The sequence below is a fragment of the Felis catus genome, chromosome E1 (assembly GCF_018350175.1).
Source record: "Felis catus isolate Fca126 chromosome E1, F.catus_Fca126_mat1.0, whole genome shotgun sequence".
In the NCBI taxonomy this organism is placed as follows: domain Eukaryota; kingdom Metazoa; phylum Chordata; class Mammalia; order Carnivora; family Felidae; genus Felis; species Felis catus.
This window is the reverse complement of record NC_058381.1, coordinates 60090559-60109141: the sequence shown is the minus strand read 5'-3', so window position 1 is coordinate 60109141 and position 18583 is coordinate 60090559. Positions and strand designations below refer to the sequence as shown.

At 65.3% G+C, this 18583-nt stretch overlaps 1 protein-coding gene and 1 long non-coding RNA gene across 9 annotated transcripts in view; one reads left to right on the top strand and one right to left on the bottom strand.

Annotated features, from left to right (window-relative positions):
• The first annotated feature begins 681 nt into the window (after positions 1-681).
• Positions 682-18583, top strand: part of AATK (apoptosis associated tyrosine kinase) — a 32556-nt gene continuing 14654 nt past the window's right edge. Inside the window, exons 1-2 of one of the 8 annotated variants that reach the window (XM_023244279.2) lie at positions 682-863; positions 16590-16723. In XM_023244279.2, coding sequence (XP_023100047.1) covers positions 782-863; positions 16590-16723 — 216 coding nt within the window. In that variant the 5' untranslated portion in view covers positions 682-781. Of the gene's footprint in view, positions 864-5023; positions 6367-16588; positions 16724-17021; positions 18235-18583 lie in introns of those variants that run through there. The other 7 variants (XM_023244281.2, XM_045044401.1, XM_023244280.2 and 4 more) reach the window with 7 other exon arrangements.
• LOC111557814 lies at positions 13851-16472 on the bottom strand. Its single transcript, XR_002738164.2, has 3 exons — positions 16337-16472; positions 15173-15269; positions 13851-14227 (listed from the first exon to the last, which is right to left on the bottom strand). It is a non-coding gene; the product is annotated as an uncharacterized LOC111557814 (long non-coding RNA).

Below are 18583 nucleotides of genomic sequence, written 5' to 3'. Positions count from 1 at the left end.
GCCCGGCGCTGTGCACTCCCGGGCGGGGGCGGCCGCCTCCTCCTCCACGGTCGTCGCGGCGTGGCACAGGCGAGGGTGGCCGGTGCAAAAATAACCCCCCGCCAGCGCGGGCGCCGCCCCAAGGGCGCGGGGCCGGACCCGAGCCGCCTCCGAAACCTGCGTGTGCGGGCCGCGTGCCAGGCCCCGAGCCCCGCGCGCGTGGCCCCCCGCGCGCCTCCGGGCCCCCCTGCGCGCGCTTTCGTGTTCCTCCTGCGCGCCACGGTGCCCACCCCCGCGTGTGCCGCCGTGCCCTCTCCCGCGTCTCCGTGCCCCCTCCTGCCTCCGTGCCGCCACCCCCCCCCGCCTCCGTGCCTCCCCCGCGTCTCCGGGTCTCCCACCCTGCGTCTCTCCGTCCCCTCTGCCCGCGCCTCCTCCCCACGCCCCGTCCCGGCGCCCCCCGCCCCCAGCCTCCGGGTCCCCCCTCCGCGCGGCTCCGTGCCCCCCCCCGCCCCGCCGGGGAGGGAGCACCCCCCCCCCCCCCGCTCCCGCGCGCGCGCCCGCCAGTGTTTTCGGACTGCACCAGCCCCGGAGCCCCGCGGCGCCGCGGCCGGCCGGGCGGAGGCTCCTCGTCTGCCGCCGCCGCCCCGCGCCCGCACCGCACCCGCCCCGGCCCCGCGGCTGCGGCGGTGGGCGCTCGGCGGGCCGGCGGGCAGGGCGCGCTCCGCACCTGCGGCGGCCGCTCGGGCGATGGCGCGGCGCGGCCCGGGGCCCCGGGCGTCCTGAGCGCAGCGTCAGCCCGGGGATGCCCGCCGCGCTGCTAGCCCTGGCCATGTCGTCGTCCTTCTTCAACCCCAGCTTCGCCTTCAGCTCGCACTTCGACCCCGGTGAGTCCGCTGGCCGCGCCCCTGGGCCAGCCCTCTGCCCGCTGCGGCTGCCCCCAACCTGCCGGTCCAGCCCGCCAACCCCCCACCCCCACCTCCAGTCCTCCCCCCCCCCCCCCACTGCGGACATGATGCTTCCTGAGCCGCGGTTTCCTCTTTTGCATGGAAATTAACCCTTTCCCCACCCTGAGTAGAGCCCGCGGGAGGAACTGCTCTGGGAAGGACCCCCTAGGGGCCTGATGGTGGAGGTGGGCAGGCCGCGGTGCCGGCACTGGCACAGCTGAAGCCTCTGGCAGGGGGTGGGCCGCGGAGGCTCAGGTAACTGGGGCAGGAGGCCTGCATTGGCCCCAGGTGTCCAGGGGAGGAAGTGGCCAGGACCAGGGCCCCCCTGGGAGGTGTGGGAGTGTTGCTTTGGGTCCCAGGCCACCACGGCCCCTTGCCCGCCCATGGTCTTGGTGTGGGAGGCCCCTGCCGGTGCTGGGGGCAGGTTCTAGGGAGCCCTGCCTGGCTGACCAGTAGCCTGCATAGGGAGTTGGGAGCAGCGGCCACCCACAGGACGGCCCACTGGGCAGAGGCTCAGGAGAGATGGGCTTCGGTGGGTGTCCAGGCCCCCTGGACAGTGTGGGGGAAGCCAAGGCAGCACCATCTAGCTGGCTGCAGGGGCCCTGGGGCCCAGCCTCTTCTTCTGCCAGCCTGGTGGCACCACATTTACCCGTGGCTGCCTGGCCTAGTGGCGGCGGTGGGCAGGTTCAGTGGGCCCAGTGGCCGGGGGCAGCTGGAGGCCCGCATCCGTCACCAGGAGGTGGTAGGCTTTCTTCCCTCCGTCCCTCCCAGCTCCGGGCCTCCTCCACCAGCCTGAGAGATAAATCCCTGCCCTGGAGCCATGGCCCAGGGGCCCGAGTCCCACCCACATGTCACTGGAGCTTTGGCACAGGCTAAGCCAGCCAAAACAAAGCCAGGCGCACATGTGACAGGCTCTCCTGGGTCTCCCTCCCTGGAGCAGGGCCCGGTGTGTGCAGCCACGCGCGGGGTCCCCTGGGCACGGCCCCATCCGAAGGCATTTTGCTCCTGGGAGAAGGGAGCTGACGTGAAGTCTGTCTGTTGGGTTTAGGGTGTGGGTGTCAGTCCCTCAGAAAAGACTTCCCAGGCAACCAACTCCCAGGGCTTGGAGAAGGCGCCGTCATCAGCAGCTGGCCCGGAGGGCCGACAGCAGCAGCCCTGTGCCCCGGCAGCCTTTAGGGACAGGCATCTGGGCCCCTCCAGGCCAGTGCTCCAGGCAGCGTGCCCTCTGGGAGGCGGGGGTCCAGCTTCAGGAAGTGCCGGCCTTGGAACTGGTAGCAGGGTCGTTTGTGCTTGTGTGTGTGTGTGTGTGTGTGTGTGTGTGTGTGTGCACGCCAGGACTGACCCCGGGATGGAAGCCCTCCCCCCACCCGCCCTCTTGCACAATTTGTGGAGCCCAGACTTGCCCTGTGTGGGGTTCACTTACCCCCTCCCTACACTCGGGTGTGGGCACAGACCCTTCCCCCACGTTAGAGAAACAACAGTGCCAACAGCTGTGATCAGTGTAATTACAATGTGTCAGTTTAATGACTTACAGGGAAAAAAGTTGTTGGGAGGCTGAGGGGAGGTCTCCTCTGCAAGGTCAGTGAAGGGCAGAGCTGTGTCCTCGCGTAGAGGGGCTGCCCTGAACGGCGGCGGTGGGTAAATGGGCAGGGGTGCAGGGTGTTGGCCCCACGGGAGCGTTGGGAAGGAGGAAAGGTGGGGTCCCCTGGCCTCCTGCTAAGCGTCCAGCGTTCAGAGCCCAGTTCTCACCCGCTGGGGTCTCTCTGCCCAAACCCGCCTCTCTGGGGCTGTTTTCTCATCTGTAAAATGGGGTAACAGTGCTTACCCCCCAGGCCCTCGTGGAGGTTATGTGCCTGGGGAAAACTTGGGGCTTAGTGAACAGAGATGCTTTTTTAGAGGTGGCTCCATGGCGCCACCCAAGAGTGGAGAGAGGTGCCTCGTTTTGAGGGCTGCACGTGTTGGGGGGTGCGGGGGACCATGCTGGGGGCATGGTCCGGAGGGCAGGGAAGACCCGAGTTCTTGGCCGTCTTGAAGTTTGTGTCTGTGGTTGCCCAGCAGTCAGGGGTGGACAGAGAGGCCAGGCCCGTGCAGGGAGTCCCTCATAAAGTCACCAGGCCAGGCCATGTGGCTTTCTTGGGATTCCGTGGTGGTCCCTATGGGCGGGAGGCAGTGACGGTGGCAGTTATATTGAAGAGGGGACTGGGGCATTAAGGAATCTGCTCCTGAAATCGTTGTTGCACTACATGCTAACTAATTTGGATGTAAATTAAAAGTATAAAATACAAAAAATACTAGCCAAAAAAAGAAAAAAACAAAGAAAAGGGGACTGAATTTGAGGCTGAGGCTGTATCTGCTCAAGTGTGACCTGGGGACCCCACCTAAACCAGTGCCTGCCTGGGCCACCACCAGCTCTCAGGTATGGGCAGGGCCAGGTGCCACGGGGGGGGGGGGCAGGCGTGCATGTGTGGTCTTGGGGCACCTTGGGCCTGTGCAGGCTGCCACTTCTGGGGTCCTCTTTCCCAGGATACGGGTGAGGGTGCGGGGTTTCTTGGTAGACGTAGCCGTGTGACTTCAGTGCCGTGTGGCCTTGGGCCGAACGAACGCTCGACCTCTCTCGAGGTTCAGTCCCAAGTACGTGAAACCTCACCCTGGAGAGACCGGGTGGGAGGCGCGAACTGAGGGATGATGGGTGTGTCACGGGGGGGTCAGGAGCAGTTGGGCGGGGCCGGGAGGGACAGGATGGTGTGGCCATGAGAGAGCGAGGGTCCCCTCTCCCGTAGGAGCGTCCCGAGGCGGGACCGGCCGGATGAGGCCTGAGGGACCTCAGTAGGCGTCTGGCGGTTGCCTTGGTCACCGTGCTGCGTTTCTGGGCAGGGCTGTGAGTCCCTGACCCCGGGGGGCCTGGGGCTGTCTGAGGGGCCGCCTCCAGGTTCTGGCCTCTCCCCGAGAGCTCCCCTCCCTGACCACGTGGCCCTCTCCGTGCCACCTCAGTTTCCTAAGCTGTAAGGTGCCCACCTCTGGGGGTCACGTGAGGGTTCACGGGGTCGGTGGCGTGAAAGCAGGTGTTGGCCACGCCGGTCGAGGCTGACCCGGGGCGGGGGTCCTGTGCACTGGCTGGTGGGACTGGGGGTGTGGGAAAGCTCCCGGAAGACAAGGCAGCCCCGGCCCGTTCCCCCCGCCTCTCAGCTCATGTCGTGCCCCTGGTGGATCCTCACCCCGGGCCTGGCCCACGGGGAGCTCACTCCCAGCACAGGGTTGGGCGCGGCCAGGGCCTCAGGGTGACGCCTCGGTGGGGGGGGGGGTCCGAGGGGACGAAAGGAGGGGTGTACCTAGGGGAGCTGAGGACCCCGGGGGCGCCCGGGGAACTGGCAATGGTTTGCAAGCCCGGCTGCCCTGAGGCCTGGCCGGAGCCGGAGACAGGTGCGCCCAGGCCCCTCCGGGACCACACAGCAAGCGCCCTTCTTGTGCCCTCCGGGGTGGGTCGGCGGGGTGTGGGCCAGCAGGGGGAGCCATGTCCCTCCGGGCACAGGGGGAGGGGAGACGGTTTCTTTGCTTCCCGCACGTTCTCGTTCTCCGGGAAGCCAGGCTCTGCCCTTCCTTCAGTGGGGCTGTTTCTCCCCCACAGGGCCCTGCACCCACGCAGAGGCTCACACACACTCGTACGCGCGTGAACGCTCACGGATGCACACATGCCCTCCCGTGAGTGAAAGTGATACACACACCCACGCACGTGCTCACGCAGACTCCTGTGCGCACACATATAACCTCACACACCCCCCCCTCCTCATGTGCACTCGCACACGTACGTGCTCATACACACCTGTGCGCACACATATAAACCTCGCACACACCTGCACTCGTGTGCACACACACGCACATGCATTCTCACCCACCTGTGCACACACCCGCACTCCTGTGCACACGCACACACATGTGCTCACACGCACGTGGTCACACACTGTGCACACATATAAGCCATCGCACATGCCTACACTCCTCATGTGCACACACACGTACAGGTGCACGCCTGCACACGTGCCCCTTCACACCAATGAACACACACGTGCAACTCGTGCGGACATGCCGGGGCAGAGCCTGCCCATTGATAACATGTGTGGTCATCTGCTGGGGCTGGAGAGTGTCCCTTGGGCGCAGTTAGCCCTGAGTGTGGCCTTCTGACCTGCCGGCTGCCCGTCCGTGCTGCCCCGGTCTGCCCCTGACCTGAACTTGGGGCTGGCCTGGACCTGATCCCTCCGAGGCCAGACCATCTCCCCGGCCTTGGGTGACCTTGGGCCGGGCATATTAGTGCCTCTGGCTTCTGTGCATGGATTTTGCCACCACCTTGTCCTTGGAGGTCCCGGCCCATGAGGCTCCTGCCAGGGCCGTGACCTCCTGGTTGTCGCACCCACAGCCCCGTTCTGCTGTTGATTTCCGCTGGCCTGGGTGGGTACTAGGGCATCCTGGGTGGGGTCGTGGCTGAGGGGAGAACCAGATCCCGCCTCCCCCTCGGCCCGCAGCTCCATCACCGCTCTCCTTGAAGTCATGGGGGGCAGGGATGTCGGTGCCCGAAGCAGGTGGCCTGGGGCTCCGGGGTCCAGAGCTCTCTGTCCCGGTGGCTGGCCCTCAAAGGCTGCCTCTGCTGTCCCCCGGCCACGGAGCCTTTCCCAAGGGTGGGCCCCTCGACCCACAGTCTTTCCTGGGGGCGCGTGCCTCTCCTTTATCTGGGAAACTCCCCCACGTACCCCATGTTCCCTGCCACAGTGGGCTCCTGGGGGGAATAGTGTCCCCCGCCAAAGTTCCTGTCCATCTGGAGCCTCAGGATGGGAGTCTTCGTAGGTGTTCAGGGTGGGCCTAAGTCCCGTGGCTGAGGTCCTTGCGGGAAAGTGGGAGGCCGCCTGGCACCCCCAGAAACTGGGAAAGGCCGGCAGGACCCGGAGGGAGCGTGGCCCTGACCGAGGGCTTCTGGCTCCCAGCGCTGTTGTGCCCCGTCCCCGCTGGTGATGTGCCGTCCGGCAGCCCCTCGTGGCTCCGAGCCTGCCTCCCGCCCTCAGCCTGCCTCCGCCACCTGTGCAGACGGGGCGGCCGTCCCCACCTGGTGGAGCCTTGGGAAGAAAGTGAGGCGGCCACGCGCAGGCATCCTCAGGACCTGCCTGTCGCACGGGAAGGGGCGCCAGCGGGACGGCGGCCCGAGGCCTCCCCGCCCCCCGCAGAGGAAGCAGCAGAGGAAGCGAGGGCAGGGGACGCAGGGCCGGAGGCCAGTTCCCAGGCGGCCTGTCTGGGCCGTGTCCATGCCAAGGCCCCCCCTCCGCCCAGGCTTCCTCGGGCAGTGGCAGGGCCGAGGCGGGGCGCCTGGGGGCCCCGAGTAGGGTCAAGGGTCTCCGGAGAGTCACTCTGGGGTTAGACCAGCGGTCGGAGCCACGTGGGAGCGGCTGCCCAGAGCCGGGTAAGTGGGGGTTTCTGGGAGGACAGGGGCCGCTCTCCCCTGTCGGGCCCCGGGGGACGGGGGCTTGTGGTCGCGAGGCCCCAGCCCCTGCTCTGGGGAGGAGGAAGTGGCAGACCAGGAGTGGGCAGGGCCAGTGCAGTGGCTAGGCGGCCTAGGGGTCGGCGCGTGTGCGTGAGGCAGTGGGGTCCTGGCGACGGGGGGGTCACCTCCCACGGTGGGGTGTGGCCGGACCTGGCCTCGCTCAGCCTCGGCGAGGGTGCGGTGGTGCCCCTCCCCATGAGGGGTGTGCCCACCTGCCGGTCAGGGTGCCCTGGCCGCTGGCCTTGGGCTGGCCCGGGAGACAAGCTGTCCGTCCGTGGGAGCCAGGCCGGGAGCAGGGGAGCCCGGGTCCCACCTCTGGACTCCGCCGAGGCCTCCCCTGTGCCGAGGCCGGCGTGGGAGCCCGGCAGCAGGATGGTTCTGGGGACGCCGTCTTGGGGACTTGGGGAGTCCTCGTCGGGGTCTGGCTCCGGGGAGGGTCCCACAGGCTTCGTGTTCTGCCATGTTAAAATTCTTAATGATTTTGAACAAGGGGCTGCGGGGCCGCCTGTGGTACCCAGCAGGTGCGGGGGCTCCGACCCCCCGAGTAGGAGGACCCAGGGCCTCCAGTGGCTGTTGCTTGGCCTCAGGCCGGGCGGGTGGGTTGTTTGTCGGGTGTCCGTCCCACTCACCCCGATGGCACTGTTCCTCCAGTGACCTGGTGTGGACAGCCATTGCCTTCTGTCCCCGACTTCCCTATGACAGCTTTGTTGAGATATAATTCACATTCCAAGGGACTCACCCCGCCCCTGGCTTTTTCTTTAATTTCTGAGAGGGGGAGGGGCGGGGGGGGTACAGAGGCTCTAAGCAGGCTCCACGCGGACAGCAGCGAACCCGATGGACGCGGGGCTCGAACTCCGGAACCGCGCGATCATGACCTGAGCTGGTCACATGCTCAACCGACTGAGCCGCCCAGGCGCCCCGGACTCACCTCCTTGAAGCGCGTACTCCGGTGGTGTTTACTGCACTCACGGAGTCGTGCAACCATCCGAGCGGCGGGGTTAGGAATGCTGGTGTCCCCATGGTGACCGCCAGGCCCTCCCCACTCCCTGCCCCCCACCGGCACCGCGTGTGCCTCCAGGGGCTGGCCTCACGTGCACATTTCGTGTGCACAAGTCGCGCAGCGCGGGGTCTCCTTTGTCCCCCTCCCACCCGCCCCCCCGATATGCTCATCGGGGCCCTGCTGGGAGAGCGGCTGGAGCTGCTCGGGGTGGGGGCAGCCGCAGTGGACGCCGTGGGCTGCCCAGCGCGTGGTGGCCGCCAACCCGGGGCGCCCCACGGCAGCCTCACTTGCCTTTTCCCGCCACCTGGCGCCTTCGAGGCCTTTCCGGGGCATTGTTGCCCGTTTGCACGTCTCTTCTGTGAACGCCCATTACAGCCTTTCCCTCATCGGTCGGGCGTGGTGTGGACGCGTCCTGGGCCAAGCTCCTGGCCAGACACGCTCGCGCTTCTGAGCGGGCTGTGCACCCCCCCAAGAGGCAGCTTCCAGCGCCCGTGGATGATCCACCCAAAGGAACGATCTTGCTCAGATCAAAGCCGCGTAGCCTTGGAAGAGGCTGTCCTGGTCCTCGGTGGGGCCTGGGCTCCTTCTGCTAGGCCCATGGGCGCATTCCTGCTCGTGGCCGAGGCTGCCCCTGGCCTGGGCGACGTCCCTGCCTTCCTCCCTCCCTAGCCGGCCTCACCCCAACTCTGCCCTGCATGGGGTCCAGGCAGAAACTTGGAGGCGAGGATGTCAGGAGACCTGGGCTGGCGCGAGCCTGAGCCTGGTGGCCCCTTGGCCTCTACCAAGCTGCTGTCCCCCAGCAGCCCCTGCCCCGCCGGGCTCGAGAGAAAGCACTCATCTATCCAGCTCCGGCCCCTCGGGGCGGCCTCGTGCCGGGCGTGTGTCAGAACGGGGCCCCCAGGTGAACAGAACAGTCGGCCTGCTTTCCCGGGGTGTCACCCACAGGCCCCCAGGGGGAGTGCGGGCCTTGGACGTGCTGCATGTCTCAGAAGGACAGGAGGACGAGGCCGGGGACCAAGTGGGAGGAGCATTTGTGCAGAGGGCACCGTGTGTCAGCCAGAGGGGAGCATAGAGGCAGGCCGCGGCACCCATGTTAGCGGTCCTCACCCAGACCCCCAGGCCCCCTCCTCAGGACCAGCTGTGAGAGTGCACCCATGGTGCAGGAGGGGGCTCTGATGTGGGTGGTGGCCAGGCCTGGGCTTTCTCATGTGTCACTGGACAGTGTGCAGATTGCAGAACTTCCTTCCGTCCCTGTGTTTGTGACAAGCTGGCCTGATGTGGGGCGGAGCCGGCCGGCTGCTCATCTGGCCCTGGGGTTCGGTCCTGCGGCGGAACCTGGAGGGAGCCCCCAGGGGTGTGCCCCCCCCCCCAAACCGCCAGTGTGCGCTCCAGAGCACGCGCGTGATGGCGGGGAGTGCGTGTGTGTGCAGGTGTGAGCGTGCAAGTGTGTGTGCACGTATCTGGGAGCAGGCACGTGCGTGTGCATGTGAGGGCCTAGAGGTGTGCGTGGGTGTGCGTGGGTGGGAGACTGAACACATGAAAGCGTGTGAGCGTAGGACCAAATGTGTACGTACTTGAGTGTGTGTGTGTGTGTGTGTGTGCACACGTGCGTGTGAGTGCCCGTGTGTGAGGACGTGGGGACCTGTGTGCTGTCCCTCCCCCCTTCTCCGGAAGGAAGGCCCCGGGCCCCCCGCGGAGGTATCCTGCCCCTCGGGAGCTGGAACCCAGGCTTCCCCCTCTTAGGCTCTGGGTGAGGTTCTAGGTCCCGACCCACAGCGACAGCAGGAAGGGGGCTGATGCTGGCCACGCCAGCTGCCGGGCCGCCCTCCGTGGATCTGTGGTCGGGGGCTCCGGAAAGAGCCCTCTCGGGTGAGCGGCTGCCGTGCCCCCCCTTGGCCCCTGGCCACAGCTGCCCGGGGAAGGCCGTCTGCACCTGCAGGGCTTTGAGCCATGACCGCTGGCTCCAGGCCTGTCGCTCTAGGTGGACACTTGTCTCTCTTGGAGGGAGCGTGCCTTCACCTCACGGCCCCGCCTCTGTCTTTGGGGTGCATGACTGTTCAGATCACCTGCTCACCGTCCAGCCCTGTGTGCACGTCCCCTGCCCCCTGTCCTGCACAGAGCAGGAGACCGGGACTCGGGGGTGAGAGGTTTGGAAGGTTCTGGGGTGGGGCAGTGGCCATAGCCTCCCCACCCAGACGCACCTGCGGGGGGCGGAGGCTGGGCAGCTGCGACCCTGCCCAGAGTCGGGTTCTGAGGTGGGGAGGACGTGGTCAGGTGAGCCTCGGGGCCGTGCGTGACGGTTCTGGATGCAGTCCCGACTCTTGTGGGGTGTCTCCTGCAGGTGTGGCTTTCGTCCCGGGGGGGCCCGCGTGTGTCTCTGGCTGCCACTCCCACCCCGGCAGCCCGCAGCCCCCCTTACAGACAAGTGGGGGCTCTGGTTTCAGTCCCTGGTCCGTCCTGTCATCGTTCCCGCTGATCTCTGAGATCTGGGGGAAGAAGGGAGGAAACACACGAGCCTGGGTCCCCCTGGGAGGCGCCCGGCCACACGAGGGCCCAGACCTGGTGGAGGGCGCCCGTGTCCCCGCTCCAGAATTCCGCTCCTCTAGGGAAAACTTCCACGTCTGGGCCCACAGACCAACCTTCGTGGAGAACCTCTGCCCCCTCCGCCCCCAGAACTGGCTCTGCTCCCAGGACGGCTGGTGGGGGTGGGGACCTCTCCTGCCGGCCACCCCCCCGCCCCGGGAACCCCAGAATCCTGCTGACTCCTGCTTGCTTCGGCAGGGGGCTGGGAGATGGGGGTGTCAGGGGCAGACGATGGGGTCAGGTCCCCCTCCCTGGGACGTTGGCCCCTGACACCCTGGGCACGCAAACTGCCACCCTTAACACTGTTCACTTGCCTCATCCTGTTAACTCAGCAGAACGCCCTCCTGGCTGTGGTTCCTTCCTGTGCAGGACCCCGTTTGCGTCACCGGGCATGGGGGCAGGGGGACTGGTGCCAGGATGTCCTCAGACGCCCGGCCGAGGCCCCGCCCCGGGCCTGCGGCTGATCCCCGCGCTGGAGTCCCCGTGGGCTGGGCAGCCTGGGCACGCCACGTGAGGAGCCCGGGGCGCACTGGGCTGGGCTGGGGACCCCTCGGCTGCTCCTGCTGGGGAGTGAGCTCTCCGTGGTGCGAGCATCAGAGGGCACCAGGCCTCGATGGACAGTACTCTCTGTTGTGGACGTGACCCTTGACCTGGCCTCCACGGGCGTCTGAGTGCTCTCTGGACACTTTGAAATCGAGGTGAAGCTCACGTAACGTAAAGGGGACCGTCTGGAAATGAGCGATGCAGGGTATTTAGTGCCCAGTGTCGTGCACCCACCCCTCTGGTTCCAGAACATTCTCCTCACCCCGTAACGACACAACGAGCCACCAGCAGCCACTCCCCGTCGCACGGCCCCTGGCAAACAACCCCTGTTTTCTGCTGCTCTGGAGACTCCACACCCGTGGGGCCTCACGACGCTTACTTCCCGTTAAAAAAATCATGGCATCGGGGCGCCTGGGGGGCTCAGCTGGCTGAGCATCTGCCCCTGGCTCAGGTCACGATCTCATGGGTTGAGAGTTCGAGACCCATGTCAGGCTCTGTGCTGTCCCCCTTGCTCTGCCCCTCCCCCACGAGTTCTCTCTCTCTCTCTCCCCCTCAGAATAAAATATATAAAAATTAAACAAAAATCATGGCATCTTAGTGGTCAGACTGCTCACTTACCCTTCAGAGCAGATGCCAGGTGGACAGCAGGGGGTGGCCTCTCCAGAGGAGACTGGGGAAACCAAGGCACGTGGCTCCGAGGTTGGAGGGTTGACGGGCCCCGCCCTCGCTCCTTCAGCATGGCGCCCGAGTACTGCCTGTGTCTCAGGCCCCCAGGGACGTCCCCTCACGCCAAGCCCGTGGGCAAGTGGGGCTCAGCGTGGATGGCTCAGAGGGGCCATCGGTGGGTGGTGCTTTTGAAGATGGCGCCCGCCTGGGTGAGGAATGGCCTGGAAGCTTCAGACCCCTGAAGTTTGGACAGGGTGTGGGGGGCCGAGCCCAGGACTCGGTGACGCCGGGGCCCTGTTCGTGCTCTGCGGCCGTGGGGGTCTTTCCAGACGGAACGATGGGTTGTGAGTGATAATTACAGGAGATGACACACACTAGATTCTAGAGACCGTGTGCTCGGCAGCGGCCATATGGAATGTGCCAGCAACGAGCAGGCGGTAAGCGGCTTCTGCCGCCCCAGACGGGCACCGCTCACGGTTTGAGAGATTTTCTTCCAGGTGAATTTTTTTTTTTTTTTTAACACAACGGTGACCTGGATTTAGGATCAGTCCTGCCTCTTGCTTTCAACCTTATCGACGTGTGACTGACATAGACTCAACCACGCCCGTTGACGGTTGGCCCTCGGGAGACCTCGCGCGTGGTTTGGGGGGCCCCACGACCCCTTGGCCGCACAGTCACGTGACGGACACTTGCCCGGCGCCCAAACGTGTCCTCGTGTGTCTTCCTTCTCCTGAGTAGCGTCACGTTGAGATTTCCACTTTGAAAACTTCCTCAGCTCACTTTCTCTGGCTCCTTTGCAGATACACCGTTTTGTTCAATCCTTCCTTACTGGTGGACTCTTGGGGCATTTTTGTGATTCTTAGAACCTTCACCGTAGCGAATGCGTGAGACGTGGGTCTGTCTTCGGAGTTAGCGCTCTCATTCCTCCGTTCATTTATTCAGGACTTGTGCACCCTCCGGGTTAGTCTCTTGGTTGAAATTCCCAGACAAGGTGGGGGCGCCTGGGTGGCTCAGTCGGTTGAGCGTCTGACTTCAGCTCAGGTCCTGATCTCTTGGTTCGTGAGCTCAAGCCCCGCATGGGGCTCTGTGCTGACAGTGCGGAGCCTGCTTGGGATCTTCTGTCCCCCTCTCTCTGTCTGCCCCTCCCACCCAAATAAATCAACATTAAAAAATGAATAAATTCCCAGACAAGGAATCACTTGGCCAACGAGAAGCTCGGTCCCCAAGGAGCTGCACCCACATCTCTGAACCGCTTTCCAGTTGATTCTCCGATTCTCGCACGGGGAGCCTGGCGGCTGCCTCTGGTGCCCTGGCTTCAGCCAGGACGGGGGGGGGGGGGGGGGTTCTGGGAACTCGCTCAGGCCGGAAGCGGACTTCGTGTTTCGAGTTGCGCCTCTTTGATTACGGACGAGGCTGATCGTTTCCTTGCGGGCTTTGCTTAGTCTGTTTGCGTTATGGGGTCTTAACGTATTTTTTTTTTTTTTCGCTGATGGTGGGCCCTGTAGAGTAATGCTACCAGTCTCGTGATAGGTGTTCTGTAAATCGTTTTTCCTGGTTTGCCATGCGCCTTGGATTTGGGGCTTTTATGGAACATACGTTTTTATGGAGCGAAACCCATCGGTATTTTGTGATTCCCTCTGTTGCTTTTAGCTTAAACATTCTTTTCCACGAAGAAGCCTGGCGTCTCCCTCTTTTCTTCTCCGGTGCTGTGATTTGACTTCCAGACGTCAGTTTGAAGTTACTGCGTGTGTGGGGACGTGGCTCTTCCCCTGCACGGTCCCTCCATCCCGCCACCGCCTGTGTTCTGTGTGGGGTCTTCTGGCCGGCCGGCCTGGCTCCGGGCTGTCCCTTCAGGCCCTGACTCCCCGCATCGTCCCGCAGCAGCACGTGCGTGCTGGTAACAATCACCACTTTTCCACGTGTGATCAGCCACAGACACACGGCCACCCCCCCTCTCTGCTTGTTGTAGCTTCTGTCACCAGGTTAGAGTTTCATCCCCCTTAGGGTCACAGGACTCGCTGACAGACGACTGGTGGTGGGGGCGGTGATCTAGGTCATGTGACAGTCCCGCCCAGACACCTGTCCCCACCTGATGGCAGAAACAAGTCACATTTTCCTTTTACGGGAAGCCCAGCCCGGCACCTGGTTCTGTTCTGACCTGTGCCCTGCCCTTCTCCCGCCCAGCTCCCCAGAAATGCTCTGTCCCCTCCGCAACCTGGAAGGGAGACCTCGGTACACCACAGGTGCCCCATAAATGTGAGGCACTGCTCCTAAACGTGGCCGTACAGTTTTCCAGAACGCGGTGCCTCCTCTGGGAAAGACCCGGCCGCGTTGGACCGTGGTGCCCGGGCCACCAGGCCATCGAGGAGGCGTCCTGTTCGGGGCAGGGTGGAGGCTGACCCGTGGACGGTGACAGGACCTGGGGTCTCTGCCTCATTTTCTGTGTTGCTTCTGCAGTGGATGGAAGTGTTTTCTTAAATGTAATTGGCGGGGTGCCCGAGTGGCTCATTTGGTTGAGCGTCCGACTCCGGCTCGGGTCATGGTCTCGCGGTTCGTGGGTTCGAGCCCCGCGTCGGGCTCTGGGCTGACAGCTCGGGGCCTGGATGGAGCCCGCTTCGGATTCTGTGTCTCCCTCTGTCTGCCCCTCCACTGCTTGCACTCTGTCTCTCGCGTTATCTCAAAAACAAACAAACATTAAAAAAAAATGTAACTGGCAAAAGACGGTCCAGTGCCATAAACGGCCCCTGCAGGAGGGCATGTGCAGAGGCGGGACCGGGGACAGGGTGGCCGGGATGCTGGCTGGTTCTGGTCGGCAGAGCCAGCGCCCGCGATGACACGGTGCCTGCTGTGTGCGCGGTAGCTTTTGTTGTCCCTTCTCACGGGCGTTTCCATTTCCTGAACGTGTTGGCTTTGACGTCTCGTGTCTTCACGGGAAGGAGCCGTACTCTGTGGTCCCTTCTGTGTGGGTTCACGTGCTTACAGCAGGACCTTAATGACAACAGAAAAGCCCCTTTTATGCCCCAACTGTGACCCGCCCAGCCCGCGGGGCACTGAAGGTGGCAGGGAGGGCTCTAGCTGCTGCTTTTAGGAGGCCCCCCTGGGGTTTTCCTCTAGAACCACCCCTGCCCCCACCCACCCCCACCTCCTACAGCCGCCCCCAGGCTGTAGCCGCCCCTCAAGGGGTTTGGGCCCACGGTTCGACCTGTGCTTCCGGCCACCCACAGGCCCTGCAGTGTTCCAACCCTGTTTTCAGTGAACTTGCTCCCTGCCCCCAGTTCTGCACACAGAGGGGAGGCTAAAGGTGGAGGCTGAGGGTGGAGGCTGAGTGGAGGCTGAGGGTGGAGGCTGAAGCTGGGCCTCCTGAGGTAGTTGTGCCCCGCAGCAGCCTGTGCAGCCCTGCCGGGTGGGTGGCTGTTGGGCCACGGTGCCTGCTGTCTTCCTCAAGGACCCAGCGGGCCGGAAGCCCTGCCCCAGGCTGCAGGAGCAGCAGGAGAGGGAGGTGCAGGATTGCGTGTGCAGGTGGGGGCATCTGGAGAGGAGCGTGCTGGGTGCCCAGTGGGTCCCCATGGCAGTGGAGCGGCCTTGAGGGCTCTGGCTGCTCCCTGGGGGTGCGGGGATCTCCAGCCCCGGGAGGAAACGCCACGGGCCAGCGCCTGTGGGCCGTGTGCTATCAGGTGTTGGAGCCCAGTGCACGACTTTCAACACACACACCCGACTTGGCCTGCAGAGGCCCTGGGAGGGTGTCCGCTTTGGACCCCTGGGGCACCGGGACACGGCCTGTGGCTGCCCTCCACGCAGGTTTCCTCCTGGTGCAGGCCCGGCCGGTTTCCCCTGCCACGGTGGCCCCGTCCTCCTGGCTCTCTGGCCCTGCCCGGCCCCTGCTACCTGGGCCCCTCCATCTTCCGTGTGGGTGTGGGGAATGAGCTTGGAGACCTGAGCGGGAGTCCAGGCTGTGCTCGCCATCTTTCCAGGCCCTCGGGCTCACACTGCCTCCAGGCGGCCCTCCCAGATGCCACGTTAGGTTGGGTTCCTATGTCGGCACAGAAGGCATGGGGACAGGGGCACGTCAGTCGGAGGTCAGCTCTGCTACCCTAGGCAGGCTCCTCACTTTCATGGAGCCTTCATTTCTTCCTGTCCATCGGGGTCAGGCCTGAGGGCCACCTCAGTGACCATTTGGGACCCCCGAGGCCCTGCTGAGACTGGATCTGACCTGAACTGATGGGCTCGGGATGCCAGGTGTGCTGGGCTGGGTGGCGGGTTGGGGGATCGGCCACTGGGGGCTGAGGGGTGGGGATGCTTGGTGTGTGCAGAGGAATTGGGGGCAGAAAGCCTCCAGGGGCCAAATCGGAGATGGACAGACAGAGGTCTTTGGGGGAAGGGGGTGCAGTGTGACAGGACAGGAGGGGCAGGCCTGCCGTGCCCGCCTCTGTCTGGGGGACGCCGGGCTGGCCCTGCTGTGCTGGCCCGTGGACACCAGATGAGCAGAGCCGGTGGGGGGGATGGGGGCAGCTCATAGCCCTGGCTTGGGGGCCACCTGTATGTGTTGGGGGGTGCCACGTGATGCTATCCTGGCACGTCAGGTTCCCCATCTGGTGAGGGCTAGCCATGAGGGGGCCCTTGTGGACCAGTGCTGCAGAACGAGGGGTCGCTGCTCTTCCCAGGACAGAAACCGGGCGCTTCAGCAGGAGGGTGACTTGGAAAGGCCAAGCCACACGGGGGGACTCTGCTGCCCCGTGGCTGTAGCGCCTTCTTGGGGCAGTGGGGTCCCTATGCCTCAGAGGCCAGACGGGCCTGGCTCATGGCTCTGGCCCCCAGCGGCACAGAGCCTGGCACGCGGCTGCCCCCGCACCTCTCCCTCACAGCGCGCCCTGAGGGTCCCTCCCCGCCCTTGGGGTCCTGCAGTGTTGGCGGGTGCTGTCCTCGTAGCTTTGGGGGCATGACAGCCCCTGGCGCAGGCTCCGGAGAGGGGAGGTGGGGTGACCAAAGTCTGGAAGCGACGTGGAGGGCAGTTTCCCACAGCCCCGAGACCCTGGCCTCATGGAGGGGCGTCGGTGAACCCCCACAGCTGGGACCTGGGAAAGGCTCCAGCCGCCTTACCGGCTCCGTGTTCTCTGAGTGAGGCCGCAGCGGCACCCAGTGGCCATCCGGGGAACTGCAGGCTCCGGGCCACGGCGGCCGCTCTGCCCTGAGCCCGGCGGCTGTGCCTGTGGGTGGCAGGTCTCAGAGCGAGGGTCAGGGCGGGCTGGGGAGGCAGGGGCTTGGCTGGGCCCTGGGTGCACCTGGAGGGACAGGGTGAGCCTGGGGGGCCGGAGCCTTGGAGGCTGCCCCGTGACCCCCTCTTCCTCGGCAGACGGCGCCCCCCTCAGTGAGCTCTCCTGGTCGTCCTCCCTGGCTGTGGTGGCCGTGTCCTTCTCCGGGCTCTTCACTGTCATTGCTCTCATGCTGGCCTGTCTGTGCTGTAAGAAGGGTGGCATCGGGTTCAAGGTGAGGGCCGGGGGCCCAAGGGGATGCGGACGGGATCCCAAGGGTTGGGCTCTCTTGCGCCCACTCGGCACTGAGCCTCCCTCCCCTGGGGGGCTGCCTACAGGAGGGCCGTGGAGGCCAGCCCACTGTCTCCCCCATTTTGGACCCCCTCTGTGTGGGCATGTCCCAGCTCAGGGCCAGGCCACTCAGTGCCGCGCATGGGTTGGGCACTCTGGGACAGTGAGGATGGGCCTTGCAAGGGCTCACGGGGGGGGGGGGGTTCCTGAGCCAGTGTGGGAGGGGGCTCGCTTCCCCAGACGCCCCTGACTCCCCAGTGGAGGAGGAGGGCTCTTGGCCCAGCGGTCCTCAAGTTCCTGCTCATTCGAACCGACAACAGGAAACCAAAGCCACCCAGACACGCTTTCCTTGCACCAAAACCACCTTGCCAGCCGGACCTGGGGCATCTTCTGCCCCACAAGGTGGGGATCGTGTGCCGGAGCCAGAAATCGGGGTGACCGTGCGCAGCGGCATTGGTCGTTGCTACTCACGGAGCATCAGCTAAATGCACGGCCCTGTCTTCACTACGGCCGCTCCCCAGAGTTGCATTCCCAAGGGTCCTGGGCTGAATTCTGGGGCCCCCTCCTGAGGATGATGACCGAGGGGTACCGCCTGGAGAGCTGTCCCCCCTACCCCGCCATGTCTGGTTGCAGCTCTGAGCGGGGAGGACCAGGGGGAGAAGCTGGCAGTTGAGAACCCCAAGCAGAGGCTCCCTGCTGCCCCCGCCCCCCCGCCCACATGGGTCGAGTTCCTGCCAACTTAGCAAATAGCGGGCTGGGCTGTGGTCATTCACCCCCTGCCCTGGGCTGGAGGTCGGATTCCTGGGCCTGGCGAGTTGGGGAGGGGAGGGGCCGTCCTGTGGCACCCATCAGTGTCCACACCAAGTGGCCCACACCCCGTTTTAGAGAAATAGCGCCCCCCCCCGGTATGGCATGTCACGGAGTGGGGGCCCGCAGGAGCTGCCCACCTGCCTGGTGAGGACGAGGAACTTGCCTGTTACAGAGGCCACCCTTCCAGGCCCGTCAGTGCCTCCGTGGCAGGGCTGTGGCTCCTTGCACCCTGCCCTGGCTAGACTGTCTCCCTGACCTGCAGGCACCCAGCATCTGGGCCAGGCAGGATCCTGGGGCCAGAGCCGTGAGGTCATGGGGGGTGGGGGGCGGGGGAGCCTTGTATAGGTCAGCCCCTCCTCAGGGTACTGTGAGAACAAGGCCCCAAACAAGGACCAGCCTCGGCCCCTCCTACCCTTGCCCTCCTCACCTCCTGGAGAACATGGTGCCCAGAACATTCCAGCCCCAGTACGTGTTGGTGGGAGGGCCTGCCTACACCGGGGGCTCCTGCCTGGTCTCTGGGGCCCAGGGCTGGGCACCCCCGTGGAGCTTGCTGGGAGAAGGGGCCGGGCAGCGATGCTCACACTGTCCTACTTGATTGCCCGCTGTGCCGGAATCCTCCAGCGGGCTGTCGGGCAGCACCATCAGGTATGGGCTGGGCCAGGCCCTGGTGGGGTGTGTGGGCCTACAGCTGCAGCATCCCAGGGCCCCGAGGGTGGTCTTGAGGGCCCTGGGCAGGGGGTCGTCGCAGGCACCAGCCCCTTCCCCCTGCCCCCAATGTTCTGTCCTCTCTGGGCCAGGACAGGGACTGGCCCACGGGGACACCAGCAGGGGGTCCCCAGTCACCCCTGGAAGCTGAGAACACAGAGACCAGGGGAAAGGAGGGTCCTGGGGTCCCGCAGCACTGAGGGAGAAACCTAGGCCCCCTGGCTCCCAGTCCAGCTGCCTGTCCATATGGGTGGGGCCCTCCAGGCCTCCGTTTCCCCACCTGGGCAGT